Below are 21,177 nucleotides of genomic sequence, written 5' to 3'. Positions count from 1 at the left end.
TGTTGTTGGGGGGGGGGGGTCAAACTCAGAGTCTGCAAAGGGGAAGCACATACTTTACTATGGAGCTTGCTGAGTGACATCAGGACCAGATGAGACCTCCATGAGATCTTAGGTCTGCAGACAAAAGACCCATCTTGTTGGTAATGAGATGAGGAGAAAGGTGAGAGGAACTCAAGTACCAGGAGCCAGGATTTCTTTCTCCCCCTTAATGCGCTCTCAACTGAGAAGCATTGAAGTGGGGCTGGAGAGATGGCTCAGCCGTTAAAGGCTAGGCTCACAACCAAATATTTGAGAAGAGAAATTAAGATTAAGAGAAAGCATTGAAGTGACTGGAGACATGGCTTGTGGTTAAAAGCATTCATTGCTGAGGACCTGTGTTTGGTTCCCAGAACCCACATGGTGGTTTAGAACTATCCATAACTCCAGGGGGATCTAACACCATCTTCTGAACCTCCATGGGCCCCAGACACATATGCAGTACACATGCATACATGCAGGTAAAAATGCTCATAACACATAAATAAACTTAAACAAATAAAGCAGGTAATAGAAATGGGTCAGTGAGATGGATCAGCGGTTAAAGGGGGCTTGCTGCTAATCCTAAGGACCTGAGTTCGATCCCTGAGACTCACATGGTAGAAGGAGAGAACGCATTCCTGCAAGTTGTCCTCTAATTTCTCTACGTATGTGTATAAACTTGGATACACACACAAAAAAAATGTAATTTAAAAGGGAAAAAGAGGGAGCCATACACTTTCTGCCATCTTGGCGCCTTTGGCGGCCTGCTGGGAACAGGATTTCTAAAAAAAATAAATAAATAAAAACAAGTATGTCTGGAAGGCTGTGATGCAAGGCCATTTTTGCTGGCTACAAGCGAGGCCTCTGGAACCAAAGAGAGCACACGGCTCTTTTTTTTTTTGTTCTTTTTTTCGGAGCTGGGGACCGAACCCAGGGCCTTGCGCTTTCTAGGCAAGCGCTCTACCACTGAGCTAAATCCCCAACCCCACGGCTCTTCTTAAAATGGAAGGCGTTTATGCCACAGATGAAACTGAGTTCTACTTAGGCAAGAGGTGTGCTTATGTGTACAAAGCAAAAAACAATACAGTGACTCCTGGAGGCAAACCAAACAAAACCAGAGTGATCTGGGGAAAAGTAACTCGGGCCCACGGAAACAGTGGCATGGTTCGTGCCAAATTCCGAAGCAACCTTCCTGAAAAGGCCATTGGACACAGAATCCGTGTGATGCTGTACCCATCCCGGATTTAAACTAATGGAGAGTAAATAAATAAAAGTAAAAAAAAAAAAAAAAAAAAAAGAAGGAGCCATACATTTCATTCTGGCACACAAGAGGCAGAGGCAGACAGATCTCAGAGTTCAAGGCCAACCAGGTCTTCATAGCAAATTTCCAGATCAACCAGGGCTACATAGAAAGATCCTGTCTTAAAATAAATAATGAAAGAATGGCTCTGTAGGCAGAGGGTTCAAAGATAGAAATGAAGAAAAAGTAAACGAGAAAAGGGGCAATATGGAGAGACTGGGGGTTAAGTGTCTGGAAGGCACGAGAATCTACGAAATTAGGGTTGACCCTGATAAGAGCACAGAGACCATTGATTTCCCCTTATCTTGTCTTTGCTCCCTCAGATGGATCACTGAAGAGGAAGCCAGGGGAGGGACCAGGCCTAGTATGCCTTGGTATTGGCACTAAAGAAAGATATGAATAATAAGCTAAGCCGGGCAATCGTGGCGCATGCCTTTAGTCCTAGCCCTTGGCTGTCAGAGGCAGGTGGATCTCTGAGTTCGAGGTCAGTCTGGTCTACAGAGTGAGTTCCAGGACAGCCAGGACTAGACAGAGAACCCCTGTCTTGAAAATCAACCAATCAATCAGTCAATACGAATAAACCAATGCTCTCTCCGGGTTGCCTTTCAAGACTTCTCCTACCTTTATTCATTCATTTGACTTTCCTTTCTATTTTATTTTTGAGACAGGGTCTATTCTTAAGTGGTTCCTCCCGGCTGAACTGGAATTCACTGTATAGCTCGGGCTGGCCTTGAATTCAGTGATCCCCTTGCCTCTGCCTCCTGAGTGTCGACTTCATTTTTTAAAAGTTATTTTAGTTACATGGATGTTTCCGCCAGCATTCGTGTCTGCACATCGCATTTGTGCCTGGTGCCGGCAAAGGCCAGAAGAAAATGTCAAATCCCCTGGGGGAGAAGTTGGATAATGGTTGTTACCACCATGTAGGAGCTGGAAATCAAACTCATATCCCAGGGCTGAGCCGTACTGTAGAAGACTGTCCTTTGAGCCAAGGATCTACCATCTTGGGGAGTTCAGGTATCCCCCATTGCCAAAGGATCATCCTCGGTGGGCTTGTCGACTGTTTATACCTCCTGATGGAGATGTGAGGAGGGTCACAAGACCCTTACCTGAGTTTCCAACTGTTCTCTACAATCTGCGGTGAGCAGCCCTACCTTGATTGCAAGTAGTCTCCAGGAGGGGCTGGAGTACATACACGGGACTGGTGTGTGTGTGTGTGTGTGTGTGTGTGTGTGTGTGTCCATCTATTTGGCTAAGGGGGAAGTCCTCAACCCCACTGGGTGAAGGCTTTCATATGTAGCTTGTTAGAGAAGGAGCAGAGTACAATGCCCCGTAAGTAAACCCCTGTGCTTTGTAAAGAAGCCCTGGACACTCATTGGTCCCCTGGAGTGAACCTTGGTAGGACTGTGCCTCGGTTTGTCATTGAGACCTTAGGAGAAGGGATAGACATTGCTTACATCTCCTCATGGGAAGGAATTTTAGCAATAAGCAGCCAGCACTCTTAGCAACTGAGCCATCTCTCCAGTCCCTCATTTGACTTTTAAAAAAATATTTCATGTGTGCCAGGGATTGGATTCTCCAACTGTTTCCACCTTCTGGTTTCATCTTCCCACTATCCCTTTATCCTTCCTCTGCCAACAGGAGAGAAGAGAATGGGGCAGAGGCCAGTATTTACTGTCAGTGTGAGGCTTGCTGCCCTGCAGCCCTCCCCCTCCACTTAGAGGAGAGAATGGCACAGTCTGCATGGAGGTCAAGAACAGAAGGCACGGGGAGGGCTGAGGAGAGGAGCTAAGGCGGCAAACCGCTAGCTCTGTAAGCACAAGGCGCTCAGTTCCATCCCTGGAAACCCACAGTCAAACCTGTGCGCCTCAACTGGGTATCATGGTGCACACCTTAAACCCTGCGCTCAGGAGCAGAGGCAAGCAGGTATCTCAGGGTTTGAGGCTAGCCTGGTCTACGTAGGAGACAAAACAAAACAAAACGAAATAAACAATAACAAAGCTGGGCGTGGTGGCAAGCGCTTGTAATCCCAGTGCTGGGAAGAGAGAGATGGGTAGATCCCTGGGGTTTGCTAGCCTAAGCTATATGGTGAGAGACCCCAGGTGAAGTAAAGAAATAAACAAATCAATAAGCAGAACCCAAGGAATGACACGTCCACACCTGTCCTCTGTGCACACAAGCATAGAGTAGAGTGAGAGCACTCTTAGGTGGTGAGGGAAGAGCAGTGCAAAGAGGACAGCAGGCTGGCCTGTCCTCCCCAAGGCCAGGGCTCCAGGCCTGTAGCATCTCCCTTCCTTTTCTCCAGTTGTCAGGAGTATGGAGGGGAGGCATCCTTTAGGCATAAGGAAGTTTCAAGAGTCGGTTGGAACTCTGTCCTTCTTTCTGGGTATGTAGAACGGTAGACCCCTGATTCCAATTCAGAAAGCAAAGACCAGAGGACAGGAGTTGGAGGCCAGTCCAGGTCAAGTGTCTTAGTAAATTCCAATCCAGCCTGGGACACATGGCAAGTTTCTGTCTCAGAAACAGCAAAGCCCAGCAGCTGGAGATGTGACTTTGTAGGTTAGAGCTCTAGGTGCTCTTTCAGAGGACCTGGGTTCAGGGCTCAGCACCCATGTGTATAACGGCCTCTGACTCCAGTTGTGCAGGCTCTGTCTCCCTCTTCTGGTCTCCATGAGCTCTGCACACATATAGTACAGAGACGAACATTCCAGCAAGACACGCGTATACATAATAAACACGAATACATTCTTTTCCAAAAAACAAAGAACTCCAGGAAAATTTTGCCTTCCACTTCTGAGTTAGCAGGAAGATAGAGACCCTGTTGGAACCTAAGGGCTGCCCAAGGTATAATCACCTATAGGAGGTATAATCACCTATAGGAGGTATAATCAATCATCTATAGGAGATATAATCACCTATAGGAGGTATAATCACCTATAGGAGGTATAATGACCTATAGGTTTCTTTGCCCAAATATCTTTTCCCCCAAATAAATAGAAATCAGGATGAGGTTTCGTTTGCTTGTTTGTGTTATTGTTGTCGTTTGATTTTGTTTTTCTTCTCGATAAGTTTTCTCTGTGCAGCCCTGGCTGTCCTAGAACGTGCTTTGTAGACCAGGCTGGCTTCCAACTCAGAAATTCATTGCCTCCTGAGTGCTGGGATTAGAGGCATGGGCCACCCCAACCCAGCTGGGTTTTGATTTGTTTGTTTGTTTGTTTGTTTGTTTGTTTGTTTGTTTTTCGAGACAGGGTTTCTCTGTGCAGTTCTGGCTGTCTTGGACCTCCCTATGTACACCAGGCTGGTCTCCAACTCAGAAATTCACCTCCCTCTGTCTCCTGAATTCTGGGATTAAAGGCAGCATGCTCCACCACAATTAGCTTAAATACTCTTTTAATTATTTCACTAGTATGGGTGTTTCGCTGCATGTGTTTCTATGCATCTATTGCACGCAGGGCTCTCAGAGCCAGAAGAGGATGTTGGGTCCCCTGAAACTGGAGTTACAAACAGTTGTGAGCTGCCATATGGGTCCTGGGAATTGAACCCAGGTCCCTCGGAAGAACAGTCAGTACCCTTAACCCCTGAGCCATCTTGTCTCTCCAGTCTTTGAAAGCAGGGATCCCAATTTGTGAACTACTTTGCAGTTACATGTGTGAGTTCTTTCCTCACACCTGGAACCCACAGAAGAGAAGTCCAGTAAGCCTCTAGAGGAAAGTGTTCCACAGAGGAGAGGGAAAGACTCAGTTTCCCCCTGGAGAAAAAGGAATCTGGGCCTTGTATGTTTCTAAGTGATTTTATTGTTTTGGGTCTGAACTCTTGGTACTTTTCTTTACCCTCCTTTTGTCAGGAACATCCACTCCACCTTGAGTATAAAACCTTGTTCTTTTTTAAAGATTTTAAAAAAAAAATAATGTGAGGTTTGCCTCATGTGTGTCTGTTGCATTTTGAAGTCAGAACAGGGATCTTACCCCTTGGAAGTGGAGTTATCAGTCACTGTATTGCTGGCAATTGAATCTCGGTCCTCTACAAGAGCAATGAGTCCTTTTTTTTTTTTTTTTTTTTTTTTTTTTGGTTCTTTTTTTTTTTTTTGGTTCTTTTTTTTTTTTTTTTCGGAGCTGGGGACCGAACCCAGGGCCTTGTGCTTCCTAGGCAAGCGCTCTACCACTGAGCTAAATCCCCAACCCCGCAATGAGTCCTCTTAACCACCAGCTTCTCTGTCCAGCTCCCCAAAACCTGTTTCTTGCAGTCCCTTACTCCAAGGCCAGGATGCTTTATTTATTCAATGGTTCCAGATGTTTCCATGTCACTCAGCCTGCTGTCCTCTTTGTACTCACTGCTCTCCAGCTACTCCTCTTCTCCAGCTACTCCTCTTCTCCAGCTACTCCTCTTCTCCAGCTACTCCTCTTCTCCAGCTACTCCTCTTCTCCAGCTACTCCTCTTCTTCAGCCAGACCATACACTAAGAAGCAAGCTTATACTTCTAGCACCCAGGTAGCTGAAACAAGAGTTTAAAGGTAACCTGCTAGTTTCAGGTTAGCCTGAGCTATGCAATGTTTCAAAAAAAATTTTTTTAAGGGCTAGGAAGATGGCTCAGTCAGTAAAGTGCTTGCAAGACTCTGACTTTGGATCCTCAGTACCCATATGCATCAGCTCACACCTATAATCCCAGTGCTGGGGAAGGGGTAGTAGTGGAATCAGGTGGACCCCTGGAGCCCACTGGCCAGCTATGTAGTCAAATAAGTAGGGTGAGCTCCAAGTTCATAGGCAGACTCTGGATCAAAAATGGGCAGAGAACAATTAAGGATGACACAAGTCAATCTCTGGCTTCCATGTGTGCACATGCACATATGTACACACACGTGCACACTCATGCACGCACACATGATCATACACATACACCACACAAAAATAGTAACATAAATTAATAAATGGTAAAGATACTGGGGCTCAGAACTAGGAAGCCCACCACTCGAGGGACAGCTAGAGACATTGGAGTAAGTAAAGACTGGTGGTGGACTGGAGACATGTTCCACATATCCCAAAGGGAACATAGCATCTTTTCTCTCATTCTTGGGAACATTATCATCGAGTCTTATGTGGTAGGTAAGTCACAGAGCTTAAAAGGGTTCCCAGGAGGGAGGACGTGGGATAGAGAAAGTCTTAGTTCTGATATTTGCAGGCCAGAGAAGCAGGAAAGTCAAAGTAGGGAAGTCAGTGATGGTCCTTGCCCAGAGGCTAAGGGAGTCCTTGTACGTACAGTTGAGTCCTTGAGAAAACCCTGCCAAGCCTGAAGAATGCACTGCTGGTGAGGAGTAGGGGACCAGGGAAGGCAGATGGCTCAATACCAAGAGCTGCCTCTCATCATTATGAAGTGTGGAGGCGGGGCACTCTCCCTCTCAGAAATCTGCCAGGATTTGTGCCAGAGGGAAGGATTTGAGCTCAGAGTCTAACCATCCTCAGGCCCAAATATCTCCACCCCCTTCCATATGGGCTGGACCAACACTCACTAATTCAGTAAGGAGCACTCAGAATTGACAGTCTGTTTCCAAGAGGGGCAGTTTGAGCTATGAGGGGTAGGAAAAGAGCAGTGGTATCCAGAAACAATTTATGGTGGTGGTGGTGGTGGTGGTAGGGTGTTGGGCTGTGTAACAGCAAAGGAGTAGGGGGCTCAGCACTGGCAAATGTGGTGGTATGAAGTGCAGGTCTGTTTGGAGGGGGAAGCCTGAAGGTTATGAATCTGGAGTCTGCGTCCTTCTTCCTTCCTGCTTTGGAAGATTTGGCTCTACATTCTTGGCAGCTACTTTGTATAAATCCAATTCTCCAGTAGTATCCCCCGGGAAGGCACAAAAGAGCAGAGTAAAAAGGTGTGCGTGCGTGCGTGCGCGCGTGCGTGCGTGCGTGCGTGTGTGTGTGTGTGTGTGTGTGCGCGCGCGCGTGTGTGTGCGAGTGTGTTTAGAGAGAGAGGGAGGAAGACCACGGGCAGTATCCATCTTAGAAGGGTGAATTTGGCTTCACTCCAACCATACTCTCCCTGTTTATAGCATGTTCCAGATACCCAGGATCCTGTTAGTCTCCCTAAATGTCTGCACGGCCATTTTTAGAGCCCTTGTGGACTGCTTTCTCAATATTTATCCTGATTTTCATTCAAAAGGTAGTAGGGAGGGGAATGTAGCTCAGTGGGAGATCCTGTTCAGAGCTGAACAAAAAGGAGGGTGGGACAAAAGAGTTGTTGGGGAATATAAACAGAATTTGAAGAAACAGGCTGCGTATCTTCTCGGGATATGAGATTGGGAGCCAAGAAAAAGAGGGGTGATAAAACCCTGCCTCCAAATGGGTTTTACAGGATGGTCTCACCCACAACAGCACATTACTTTTTGTTTCCCTAGGCCTTTTTAAACAGGTTGGGTTTTTTGTTTTTTTTTTTTTCGGAGCTGGCGACCGAACCCAGGGCCTTGTGCTTGCTAGGCAAGCGCTCTACCACTGAGCTAAATCCCCAACCCCTTCTTTTTTCTTTTTTCTTTTTTCTTTTTTCTTTTTTCTTTTTCTTTTTTCTTTTGAGATAGGGTTTCTCTGTGTAGTCCCCCTTGCTGACTTGGAAATCACTCTGTAAACCAGGTTGGCCTTAATCTCAGAGATCCAACTGCCTCTGCCTCCTGAGTGCCGGGACTAAGGGTGTGTGGGACCATGCCTGACTTCAGTTTTCTCTTTATTTCCCTTTATATCCAAACATTATTCAGGATCAGTGAATTCTGGAAGAATTGTCAGATTTGGGGATAAAATGGTGGTATGTATGACGGTACCCACACCTCAGTGTCCTTTTGGAATAGAAATGTGAAAATGAGAACTCTCGTGGCTACAGGGGGCTTTGGAGAACAAAAGCCAAAACCCAAACAGAAGCCAGGTTAGAACTCAAAAGAGAAGCGAGGTTAGAATCCACTGTTGTGCCTCACTTCTGGGGAATAACCACAGTTTCAGCATGATTGAAGGTAAGGAGTAGATGGCGACGTCACTAGAAGACAGAGTTGGTTTCTCCCCAGACCGCTGAGTCTCCAGGTACCAACGTACTTCAGCTCTTCGGATAATCTCAGATAAAAACCACCATAACCAATTAGATTAATCCTTCTGCTTGTTCGGCGGCTTAGACAAGTCTTAGACAGAGAACTACAATTCCCAGAAGGTATTGTGGCAGGACGTGCCTCTTGCTACGTTTCCATTGGTTGGTGTGTGTTGCCACTGGCCAATAGTAAATGATTTCCTTAATAGGTGTCAAGATGGCGCTGCCTACGATGTAGAACTCGTTTGGTAGGCTTAAATTTGGGGAGATGGTGGATGAAAGAAAAGGAGGAATTACAGCTTCAGGGCTGAGGAAGGTAGAGGAAATGGGAAGAGATCTAGGTTGGGGGTGGCAGTGGTGAGGAACGCAGCTAGAGCGAAGCGCATAATTAGGTAACCGGAGCGGGCTTAACCCTTTCCTGCTCTCTTAAGCTTTGGAGACACTTTCTGTCCCAATTCAAGAAAAGATGGTTCAGAAATTAAGAGGGTGACAGAGCCGGTAACTCGACTCCTCCACTCTGTCTAGTTTTTCTGTTCTGCTTAAGTCTTCCCGAATATCCATTCTATTTACCTCTCCCCTGTTCTTTTCCTCAGAACTCCGGTTCTCTTCTGGTCCATTTTTAAACTCCCACCTTGTCCCTCCTCTCGCCTCCTTGGAGTGACATCATGAAGGTGGTGAACCTGAAGCAGGCCATTTTGCAAGCCTGGAAAGAGCGATGGAGTGACTACCAATGGGCAATCAACATGAAAAAATTCTTTCCCAAAGGAGCCACCTGGGACATTCTCAACCTAGCAGGTCTCAAGTCAAATGGGGAAGGAAGGATGGGAGGGGCAACCCCAGGAAAGCTGTAACCACTTAGCCTTACTTTTAATTTCCCTTGCAGAAGCACTCCTGGAGCAGGCCATGATTGGACCTTCCCCTAATCCTCTTATCCTGTCTTACCTGAAGTACGCCATTAGTTCCCAGGTAAAACATTCATGCCTCCTCCTGGCTTTTGGAGGAGAAACAGTTGTCAGTTTAGGTTAAGTTTATCTTCTTACAAAAATAACACTTCGTTTGTTATAATGAATGAATATTACGTCCATTTACTCTCCATATACATTTACAAGTAAAACTTAAAAATTACATATGGGCTGGAGAGATGGCTCAGCGGTTAAGAACACTGGCTGCTCTTTCAAGGGTCCTGAGTTCAATTCCCAGCAGCCACATGATGGCTCACAACCCTCTGTAATGGGATCCAATGCCCTGTTCTGGTGTGTCTGGAGACAACCACAATGTATTCAAATACACAAAAATAAATAAATCTTTAAAAAAATTACATGTAATTATAGTGGGAAGGGCACGTATACCACAGAATGCATGTGGAGGTAAGATACTTCTGTGGAGTTGACCTGTTCTCACCTTTCTGGGGATTTGAACTCATGTCAGTAGGCTTGCATGTGAAGCATCTTTGCCTGCTGAGCCTCTTTGCCAGCTCCTTGTTTCTATTTTTGAGGCACTGTCTTATGTAGCCTAGGCTGGGATTGAATTCCTGCTTTTCTGCTGCCCCCTCCCACAATTGATTTGGGAGTGGGTGGGTGCTAATAATCAAAGCTAGGACCTGCACCTGCTAGGTGAGCGTTCTACCTTTGAGCTGTAGTCCCTACAAATGTGTTTACAGATGTTAATGTTTGTCGAGCAGTGGTAAGTCCTGGGGACTTGATCCTAGTACACAAGGGATGTTGAAGGTGATGCAGACCTTCACTGATCATTGAACGGATGGGTTTATGGCATGGTTAGGGCAGAGTATAAAAATGACGAGAAGACGGGGAAGGGATGCCTAGTCCTGTCTGAGCCAACACGGAAGGCTTTCTAGAGGAATTGTAAACCAAAGTCTCTGTGTTGAATAGGAGTTAGCCACACAGATTAATGAGAATGAAAGGCACAGAGGAAATTATACACAGACTGGGTGGGAGACATCACAAGATACCCACTCCTGAAAGTAAGGGCTGGGGATTTAGTTCATTGCTTAGCATGGACAAGGCCTTGGGTTTGTTCCCCAGCACCACAAAAGAACTGAAGAGAATTTGGCATGGCCGCAGCAGAGCTGAACATTGCATGGCACTTCTGTTTATGTTTGTCACACACTCACTTGATAGCATAGGGATGGGAACAGAGATTTAAGGTATGCTTATCCAGAGATAGGGGCAGAGCTCGGTTAGCAGTGTGTTTGCCTAGCATAGACATACTGGGCTTTTTGTTTGTTTGTTTTATGATGCTACAATGTTTTTTTTATGATGTTACAATACAATAGAGAAACATTGTCTCAAACCTGTGTCTGTGTAGCTCCGGATGTCCTGAGACTCACAAGGTAGATCAGGCTGGCCTCAAACTGACAGATCCATCTGTCTCTGCTTCCAAGTGCTGGGATTAAAGGTGTGGGCCACCACCCCTGGGTTTATTCTTTACTATTATACTAAACTGTGACTGGTAACATGAGCTGTGTCACTGATGACTTTATACTGTTACATGCAAATCCATTGGTCTCTCTTGCACTTTTCTTCTTTGTGCTGGGGAATGAAACCCAGGAACTTACACGAGCAGGTGACTGCTCTACCACCTGCAGACACCCTCAGTGACCCTTTTGCACTTTGAACCGATCTTTTACTGAAGTATAATTTTGTTTTGAGACTGAGTGTCTTTGTGTAGTTCAGGTTGGCCTCAGACTCCTGAACCTCTTGCTTCATTCAGCCCTGCAAGTGCTAGATTACAGGTTTGTGCTGGGGTTGTAGAGCATCGTGCATGAGCATTGAGCATTGCAACATCATGAACTGGTCATTTGGGAACTGTATGACTGAGCTATGGAGATGATCTAGCTGTTGCTACATTTAACTACACTGTATCACTACATATCATCGAATCTCTGGGATACTCCATTGCACAACTAGGAGAAAGTGTGAGTTGGGAAGTAAAGTGTGTGTGTGTGTGTGTCTGTGTGTGTTGAGCATCACATATACATGGAAGTCGGAGGATAGTTTATGCGAGTTGATCATGTGGGTCCTGGAATCAACAGCAGGTACTTTACCTGCTGAATCAACTTCTCAGCCTTGTTTTAAACATACCTGGGGGTTCCAGCCCCTCAAAAAGGTATTGGAGTGGGGTTGGGGATTTAGCTCAGTGGTAGAGCGCTTGCCTAGGAAGCACAAGGCCCTGGGTTCGGTCCCCAGCTCCGAAAAAAAGAACCAAAAAAAAAAAAAAAAAGGTATTGGAGACCTTAAGTATTCCTTGAATCATACCTTGAGATCTGCTGCATAGCATTTCAAGGATACTGGTGTGGTTTTTGTTTTTGTTGGTTTTTTTTCCTTTCTCGAGACAGAGCTTTTCTGTAACAGCACCAAGTGCCCTGGAAGGCTGTAGACCAGGCTGGCCTTGAACTCAGAAATCCGCCCACCTCCACTGGGATTAAAGGCCTGTGCCACTACTGCCCAGCTCAATGTTTGGTATTTTTGAGACAGAGTCTTGATCTTTAGTTCATCCTGATCTTACTGATCGTTCTGCCTCTGCTTCCCAAATGCTGCGATCACAGGTGTAAGTCACTGTGACATCTGGTGTAGGAAGACAGTTTGAAGATAGAGATCAGATACTAGGGCCCCTGTGGTAATGTGAACAATGTGGACTTTATCACAGTCACCAGAAGTCATGTTAGGAGTTTCAGGAAGAAAAACAGTGTTGGTGAGACTTTTATTGTCAGGGAGAGTTCTTGGGAACTGTGTGTTTGTGTGTGTGTGTGGGGAGGGGGAGGTTAGAGAAGTATTAGGACTTGGAGCTCAGATCCCAGAACCTAAGTAAATGCTGGCTGAGCATGGCAGCCAGCTATAATTTCAGTGCTTGGAGGGCAGAGATGAGATGTCCACAGGGAGCTAGTAATAGGCTCGCTAGTTGAGCCTCACTGGGGAGGTTTGGGTTCAGTTGAAAGACCCTGTATCAACATTCAGCCTCCACATGCATGTATACATCCATACATGCATAGATGCACCAGCAGCACACGTAGTAACAAGCATATGTGTACACACCATGCACATGAGGAAGTACTTTTTAATATGTGTATATATGTAAATGTGTAAAATTAGGATAGAATGTACAGACTTTGTAATTGTGTCTGTCGTAGGGTGGGCTCTGAGGATAGAAGCTAGGCTTATGCATAAGCAATCTTCCATTGAGCCTCACCTCCAGCCCTAAAGTACCCAGATACTCACCCAGATATTCAGTGATTTTTAGCAGTTCTCTGTATTCACCAGTGTCCAAAATAGCAGACGGCAAGACATTTGCATTCTTCTGGAAACCTTCCTTGTACTTTTTGTTCAGCCTCCTTCCCCACAGCTACCTGATGACTTGTGTCAGCAAATACTACCAATATTTGTATTCTGTGGAAGTGTAGCCCTGTGGTATGTGTTGGTGTTAGGGAGGCTGCCTGTGACCATGCTTCCTCAGCTGGGAATCCACTGTTCTCTACCCCTGGCAGCCCGTCTGCTCTCCCTGTTTGCACTGAGACCACTGCAGTTCCCCCGGTTGTACCGTTTTCCTGCTTCCTGCAGTTTAAGTTGTTGTTATTTGTTTTATGTAGTAATCACCAAAGACCCTTCTTTTGCAGATTTCCCTCCATACCTGGGAAACACCTCTAGGATAGATACTTCAGAATTCTGCCAGGCGGTAGTGCCACACAACTTTGCACATAGCATCAAGGTTTCTCTGTGTAGCCCTGCCTGTCTTGGAACTCACTCTGTACACTGGGCTGGCCTGGAACTTAGAGACCCACCTGCCTCCGCCTCCCAAGTGCTGGGATTAAAGGTGTGTGCCACCACTGCCAGCTTGGTGGTTTTATTTGCAGTTGTGTATGTGTGAGCACTCAACTGTGTGTTCCACTAACGTGTAGATATCCATTGAGACCAGAAGAGGGTTTCAGATCCCATGAGGCTGGAGTTACAGACTTTATTGATTGGCCGTCCTTTGTCCTGTCTTCTCTTATAGATATATATTTGTCCTTTTTTACACAAGTATTTTGCTCTTTTGTTGTTGTTAGTATTGTTATGCTGGGCATCAAACCCAGAACCTCGTGTATGTTAGGAAAGTGATGTTTCAATTACTGTGGTTTGTTCTGTCGTCCCCCTCCCTCCTCCCTCCCTCCTCCTTCCCTCCCTCCTCCTACCCCCTCCCTCCTCCCTCTTCCCTTCTTTTCTTTCTTTGCTTTTTAGAGACACAGTTTCTCCAGGTAGCGATGGCTGTCCTGGGATTCATTTTGTAGACCAGGCTGGCCTTGAGTTCAGAGATCCACCTGCCTTTGCCTCCCGAATGCTGGAATTAGAGGTGCAGGCCACCACAGCCACCCTGCCTAGGTTGGTCTTAAATGCCTCCTCCTCCTGTGTCCACCTGCGGAGTGTTGGAATTACAGACACGCACTACCATATCTGGTCTTTATATAATATATATTATATATAATATATACTATACATAATACTTGGGTAAAACGTCTTTTAGTTGATTTTCTTTCTGTTATTTATTTATTTTTCTTATCTTTTTTTTTTCTCTTTTCTTTTTTTGGAGCTGGGGACCGAACCCAGGGCCTTGCGCTTGTTAGGCAAGCGCTCTACCACTGAGCTAAATCCCCAATCCCTCTTATCTTCTTTTTTAAGACAGGCTTGAGTGTAGCCCAGGCCTGGCACTTACCTTGCGGTCCACTACCTAGGTGTGAAGGTTCAAGCCTGAGCCACTCTGCTCAGCTTTATGAACTGGGATCGAACCGAGGTCTTTATGCGTTTTTAGGTCACTGTACCAACTGAGTCACACATACACCCCAGCCCTAATATTTTAACTCTTTTCCAAAAACGTGTGATTGAGACTAGAGAGTAGCCCATGAGTTATTAGAGAGCCTACGACTCTTCCCAAGGAGTCAGCGCCCACACACATCTGTTGGCTCGCAGCTTCTATAACTCAAGCTCAGAAGGACCCAGTGTCGTCTTCCAGCCTCCATACCACACACGGCACACTCATGGCTCACACAACACACATCCATACAAATAAAAACACAATCTTTAAAAATGTCTTGTCTGGGGGCTGGGGATTTAGCTCAGTGGTAGAGCGCTTACCTAGGAAGCGCAAGGCCCTGGGTTCGGTCCCCAGCTCCGAAAAAAAGAACAAAAAGAAAAAAAAAAAGCATGTCAGTTTACAGACAAATTTTAAATTCAAATTTTATGTTAATGAGACAGAAAGCCGGGAGACTATTCCTCAGATTGTTTTTTCTTGCTGTTGTTGTTTTGTTTTGTTTTTGGTCTGTTTGTTCTTGTAAAGGACTAGATAGTAACTATTTCACATCCGCAGGTCCTTCCTTCTTGGATGCCACTGCTGTGTTCTTACAGCCTGAAAGCAGAGACGCTATGTTATTGAGGAGACAGATGTGACGATGGAGTTTTCTGGTCCCCTACTCAGGCCAGTTGAGTCACTCAGGTTGGAGAGGATACCAGCATGAACTTAGGAAGGGATGAGTTTAAGAACAACTTAAGAAAATGGTTCTCAAAAAGGTTGTGACCCCTTCGGGAGGTTGAATGACCCTTTCTTAGGAGTCACATATCAGACATCCTGCAGTAGCAAAATTAGTAAGTAGCAGTGAAAATAATTTTATGGTTGGGGACCACCACAGCGTGAGGAACTATATTAAAGGGTCGCAGCATCAGGGAGATTGAGAACCACTTGTTTAGGGGGTCCAGTTGAGAAGGTTTGTTGATTAACTGCATGAGTGCAGGAGAGAGGTCAAAGGTGAGGCCTGGATTTCTAGTTCGATGCTGGCCTCATCACGAGGGGAGAGTAGAACTGGAGAGGAGTGGTCCTTTGGGTTGGTCTGTACAGACGATTCTGGCCTTAAATTCAAAGGAGACAGTCAGAAGGAGGTAGAGCTCAGGAGTCTGACTGAATGTGAGCACCTGGTTTAGAAATGTGTAGTCAGTTTCTGTTGTGACAAAATACTGGAGTTAAACCACTTAAGGAAGGAAGGGTTTGTTTGGGCCACGACTGGCCTGCTTTGTCATTTCTAGGTAGTAATGAAGCAGAATGGCGTGTTAGGAAGACGCACAGGAGAGTAGTTGTTCCTGCCCTGGTAGCAAGGAAAGCAGAGGAGAGGCTGGGGACAAGATATGGCCTTTCAAAAACATGCCTCTCTCCAACTAGGCCCCTCCCTACGGCAGCGCCATCACTTTATGAGTCCATGAATCAGTTCATCCAGTCAGCTTTCAGGTTATATCTGGGGAACAAATCATAACAAGTTGTCGGGCCCAGATGGTTGACGGGGGATATGGGTATAGAGGACATTGTTCAGGGAATGTGGGCAAGGGAAGTGGTCCGTGCCAGATTCCTAAGCACCCAGTCATGTAAAAGCACGTGTAAGAAATGATCTGAGGAGAGCAAAGGAAACCGTCAAGAGTGTATCAGGTAGAAGGTATAAAGGAAGGAAAGGTGGAAAATCAAGGATGTGCTTGATGATGTCAGCGGCAGCCAGGAGGCTGGACTCCATCAGAAGTGAGAGCCCGTGGGTCTCACAGCAAGGGTTTGTTGGTAGCTGTGAGGGAGAGATTAGTGCAGGGGTCAGGACAGAAGTGACTGCAGTGTGTTAAAGAGCGAGCAGAAGGTGTGGAGGTAGAGACCGTGAGAGTAGAGAACTCTGTTGGAGAGAACAGAGAGGGTGGTTAAGAGAAATGTGGGGTCTGTGGGAAGCTCTCTCTAAAATAGGAGGCTCTTGAGATACATAAACACCAGCAAGAAAGGCAAGCTTAGAAAGGCTGAATATCTTCACAGCCTGTCAAGTGCTATACAAAATTAGTAATTTATTCTTCCTTCGGAGTTAAGAGGCTCTTTGGTCGGGTGCTATGCCTGGAGAGGGCACTTAGGAGTGGTTGGGGGTGTTGGGTATGAAGAAGAGCAAGAGGATTAGAGACAGCTGCCAGGTCAGCCTAGGCTAGCCACGTGTGCAGATGGCCACGCCAGCCTCCAGCCTCGAGGTTTTGTGTCAGCTCAGAGTGTCTAGTTGGTGGAATTGTTAAGACTGGAGCTGACTTAAGTCCTACTGGGAGGAAGAGGTTACCTACCATGCGTAAGCGCTTTCAGGTGTGTCTGGAGCAGAGCTTAAGTGACACACTTAGAAGCCATGTACAGAATGCACCGTGTGGAGGCCATCAACTCATTCTGACTAAGCCCTCAATGAGAACGTGCACAGCGGGGGCTTCTCTTCTCGCTGTGGCGTCCAGGTTTTTTAAGTTGAAACATCCAGCTCCCCCTACAGGTTGGCACCCAGCAAGGCTCAGTTCTTCTCCAAGCTCTCTCTATGGGGACATTGGTTATAAATAAACAAACACTGGCCTGGAACGGCACGGCCATTCTGCCCAGGCATTCTCCCAACTTTCTGCTCACTGTCAGACACTTGCTTTGGCTTCACAGTATGTCCTGCTGCTGACGGCTCTGAATGCTAATTGTCTGCATTTAAGCCCTGTCTGTATTTTGCGCGTGTTCATCCACGAGGTCTGGTTTAAAATGCCTGAGCCAGTCTGCTCAGGTGATGATCGCCGTCATCTCTGACCACACACTGCACACATGCTGTCACCGTTACTTTTTGCAGTGCAAACCCAGGGCCTAAGCGTGCTAGCCTAGCACTCAGCCACCGAGCTGCATACACCTCAGCCTGCCGAATTAAGAGTTTAAATCTGGGGTTGGGGATTTAGCTCAGCGGTAGAGCGCTTGCCTAGCGAGCGCAAGGCCCTGGGCTCGGTCCCCAGCTCCGAAAAAAAGAAAAAAGAAAAAAAAAAGAGTTTAAATCTGCTCAGGACAAATTATTTCTATCAAACCAGTTCTCTGTGATGTAGAGCACAGTCACTAACAGAAGTGTGTTGTAGGGGTTGGGGATTTAGCTGAGTGGTAGAGCTCTTGCCTAGCAAGTGCAAGGCCCTGGGTTCAGTCCCCAGCTCCGAAAAAAAAGAAAAGAAAAAAAAAAAAGAAAAGAAGTGTGTTGTAAGGTAAAATCGTTTTAGATTGCAGCTCATTAATAGAACTCAGTTACTTGAAGCAATGAAAATTTCCCAAGGACAAGTCGAAGGCCTTGTGCTAGAGAAACGGATATAAATGTAGTTATCTCTGTCTGCAAGGAATTTACTGTCTAGGTAGAATTATATAAAGTATGTATTTGGAAATACTACTTAAATGAGATCTTGTGATGAAATGACTTTGAAGGCTATTGCTTGGGCGCCTCTGGGAAGGGGACCGCGTGTGCCATGGCGTGTGGAAGGCAGAGGGCATGCTGGTGGGAGTCAGTTCTTCCAGCTTATGGGGTCTGGGGATTGATCTCAAGTCTTGAGATTCGGCAGCAAGTGTCTTTACTGAGTCATCTCTCATTGTTTACAAATGCATCCTGGTTCTGAGAAGTCTCACAATGAGGATGTACGTATTTATGTATGTTTTTACTTTAGGGTTTTATGGCATCCATCACACAGAAGCACTGTGTGTGCCTGTGAAAAGATTTCCCTATTTGCAGCGCAAGGGGGGGAAGCCAGGACCATCCAAAGTACACACTCTTCTTACAGCCGAGCACACCACCAAGCCCTGTAACATTTCCCAGTGTCTTAAAGAAGCCAGGAGCAACATGGTCTGATATGATTTTCTATAGTAAAGAAATTGCTCTTTTGGGCTGGAGAGATGGGTCAGTGGATGAGAGCACTGGCTGCTCTTCCAGAGGTCTTGAGTTCAATTCCCAGCAACCACATAGCCCTCTGTAAGGGGATCTGATGCCCTCTTCTGGTGTGTCTAAAGACAGTGACATTGTACTCATAAATAAAATAAATAAATCTTTTAAAAAGTTGCTCTTTTTGTGCTGAGTAATACTGTGGGCACCAGCACTGTATTGAGGGTTATATGCCCGAGGAATTAGAATTTATTGTGGGTCAGAGAGATGACTCTGTAGTCAGGAACGCTAGCTGCTGGCTAAGCACAGTGGTGCATGCCTTTAATCCCAGCATTGGGGAGGCAGAGGCAGATGGAACTCTGAGTTGGAGGCCAGCATGGTCTACATAGTGAATTCCAGGACAGCCAGGGCTATATAGAGAAACCCTGTCTCAAAAAAAAACAAGAACTGGCCACCTATCCCAGTCCCAGGGGATCCCATGCCCCTTTTTGACTAACAGGGCACTGCATGCAGGTGGCACAGACATATATGCAGGCAAAACACATGTACACATAAATATAAAGAAATAAGTAAAAAAAAATTATTTACTTCTTTTGCAGGACTGGAATGAAATTGAGGCCTTGTACATGTTAGGCAAGCACCCAGCACTGAACTGCACCCCCAGCACCAGGAGCCAGCGTTTTCATTTCATTTATGTGCTTCTGATTTTTGAGCCAGGGTCTTACTATCTAGCCCAGGCTGGCTTTGACCTTTCCAGCAGCCCTGCGTGCTGGCTCGAAGGTGTGCGGCTGGGGGCTTCCTTGCTGGTGCAGCTGTGGCAGCAACATTAGGAAGTGCTGATCTAAGGGCATGCTTTAATGTATTCACTCTACAAACGTCAGGATTGCGGTGGTTACTGGACAGTGGTTCCCTGATCCACAGAGGCAGCAGGAGCCTCCTGTTTCCCAGGGGAGATATTCGCCAATCCTTGTCCAAATCAGATAACCCCACACCTGTTTCTGTTGACTCGAAGCTTTGCTATGATGGTCAGACTGATGTCCAATTTAAAGGCTCAGTGGTTTTTCAGTCTTAACCTCCAGAGTAGCTGTGACTACGGGGGCTGCCACTGTGTCCTTGACGGTCACTGTTTCTTGTAATTTCTCTAGTGCTGGAGCTTGAGCCCTGGGTCTTGCTCATCTTGGCAAGTACTGGAGTGCACTTTACTGCCGAGCCACACCCTCAGCCTCCATTAATCTTTTTGTTTGTTTGGTTGTTTTTTTCAAGACAGGGTTTCTCTGTATATCCCTGGCTATCCTGGGACTTGCTCTGTAGACCAGGCTGGCCTTAAACTCACAGACCTGCCTGCCTTTGCCTCCCGAGTGCTGGGATTGAAGGTGTGCACCACCACCGCCCAGCTTAATTAGTTTTCTTTTTTTGTTTATTGTATGTATGTGAGTACACTGTAGCTGTCCTCAGACACACCAGAAGAGGGCACCAGATCTCATTACAGATGGTTGTGAGCCACCATATGGTTGCTGGGAATTGAACTCAGGACCCCTGGAAGAGCAGTCAGTGCTCTTAACCGCTGAGCCATCTCTCCGGCCCTCAATTAGTCTTCTTGATAAAAGAAGCAATGGGACTAGTTAGTGTGGAGGAGAAATAGTTCACATGCACACACACCACCTCTGTGCCTCGGGTTGAATTTAGGGCACACGCTTGGCTGGCACCAACCACTGAAGTGTCTCTTCAGCCCAGCAGAATGGCACATTACCCTTGCCTAGCAGGCATGGGGCTGGGGCTGAGCCTCGTCCCCTGGACTTCCGGACCACATACAGGAAGGTTAGAGACATAAAGCCACATGACTATCACTCTTGGTGACCCTTTGCCCACTAGGGGCCAACTGAAGTTCATTTAGCTTTGGAAAGGAACAGCATAAAGACAGGACAGTGTCCCTTTTGGGTATGGGAAACCCTCTCAGAGCCTTATATGGATGCCCTTTGCGATGAGTGTGACAGAAGTAGCAACCAGGACAGCACATGACATTATCGTGTGCCCCTTAAAGAGCTGAGGAAGCGTATTGAAGGCCTTGGGGATCCCGAGCTGTGGCAGTTCAAGCATCAATGTTGGCCCCTCTCAAGTGGATGACTTGTCTGAACGTCCTGTGTCTTCTTTCTTCTAGATGGTGTCCTACTCCTCCGTGCTCACTGCCATCAGTAAGGTATGACCATGGCCCCTCAGGAACTGTGGGGAGGACTCAGACAAGGCCACCGGCCTCGCCACTCTGGTCATGTGTCCCCTGAGGCTGAATAGGCAACACCTGATGCCTCTCCCAGCTGAGGAGAAGGTCTGGGAGTTAGGAACACATGTCCTCGTGGAGAGTCTGTAGCCCAGGGCTGGAGGGAGGAGAAGGAGCAGAGCTTGTGAGACCGGGGTTGACTAGACAGTGCTGTGCCTCTCCATTGTTCTCTGTTCTCTCTGCAGTTTGATGACTTTTCCCGGGACCTGTGTGTCCAGGCTCTGCTGGACATCATGGACATGTTTTGTGACCGACTCAGGTAAGAGATGGGTGAGAAAGCTCGGAGAACTGCATCATTCTTTCAGTGCCGAGCAGAGGCCCATAGTCTAGGAGACAAACTGAGACCATCTCTGGGTCTCTGCCTGCCCACCCCCAGCTTCTTAACTATTTCCTGAAGACAAAGTGCCTCCTCTATTTGGAACAGCTGCTTTAAGATCTTGTCTAGTGGAAGCTGGCTAGACGAGGTGTCTTACCTAGGATTCTGCCAACTTTCCAACTCTGTCCCCTGGTAGTGTTGTGCCAGAGACTCTGGGGGAACATTGGTGTGGGTTGGATTTCAGCTTTTGGAATAGATACAAATTTTCATCCTTTTTGGGTAGTTGCCACGGCAAAGCAGAGGAATGCATCGGGCTGTGCCGAGCGCTCCTCAGCGCCCTCCACTGGCTGCTGCGATGTACAGCGGCTTCTGCGGAGCGGCTCCAGGAAGGGCTGGAGGCTGGCAGTGCGGTCACTGGGGAGAAGCAGCTTGCCCTGTGCCTGCAATGCCTGGAGAAGACCCTCAGCAGCACCAAGAACCGAGCCCTGCTGCACATCGCCAAACTAGAGGAGGCCTGTATGTCCCCG

General features: G+C 46.8%; 1 protein-coding gene across 12 annotated transcripts in view; it reads left to right on the top strand.

Moving 5' to 3' along the window:
* Positions 1-21,177, top strand: part of Med24 (mediator complex subunit 24) — a 37,715-nt gene that overhangs the window by 3,601 nt on the left and 12,937 nt on the right. For 3 of the 12 annotated variants that reach the window (XM_087574082.1, XM_087574081.1, XM_087574076.1), the window contains exons 1-6: positions 8,570-8,613; positions 8,959-9,160; positions 9,249-9,331; positions 20,218-20,256; positions 20,520-20,593; positions 20,934-21,166. In XM_087574082.1, coding sequence (XP_087430208.1) covers positions 9,031-9,160; positions 9,249-9,331; positions 20,218-20,256; positions 20,520-20,593; positions 20,934-21,166 — 559 coding nt within the window. In that variant the 5' untranslated portion in view covers positions 8,570-8,613; positions 8,959-9,030. Of the gene's footprint in view, positions 1-8,569; positions 8,682-8,958; positions 9,161-9,248; positions 9,332-20,217; positions 20,257-20,519; positions 20,594-20,933; positions 21,167-21,177 lie in introns of those variants that run through there. The other 9 variants (XM_087574084.1, XM_087574079.1, XM_087574077.1 and 6 more) reach the window with 5 other exon arrangements.

Source organism: Rattus norvegicus, chromosome 10 (genome assembly GCF_021556685.1).
Source record: "Rattus norvegicus strain SHRSP/BbbUtx chromosome 10, alternate assembly SHRSP_T2T, whole genome shotgun sequence".
Lineage (NCBI taxonomy): Eukaryota > Metazoa > Chordata > Mammalia > Rodentia > Muridae > Rattus > Rattus norvegicus.
The sequence above is the reverse complement of the archived record's forward strand: the minus strand, read 5'-3'. Positions and strand labels throughout refer to the sequence as shown.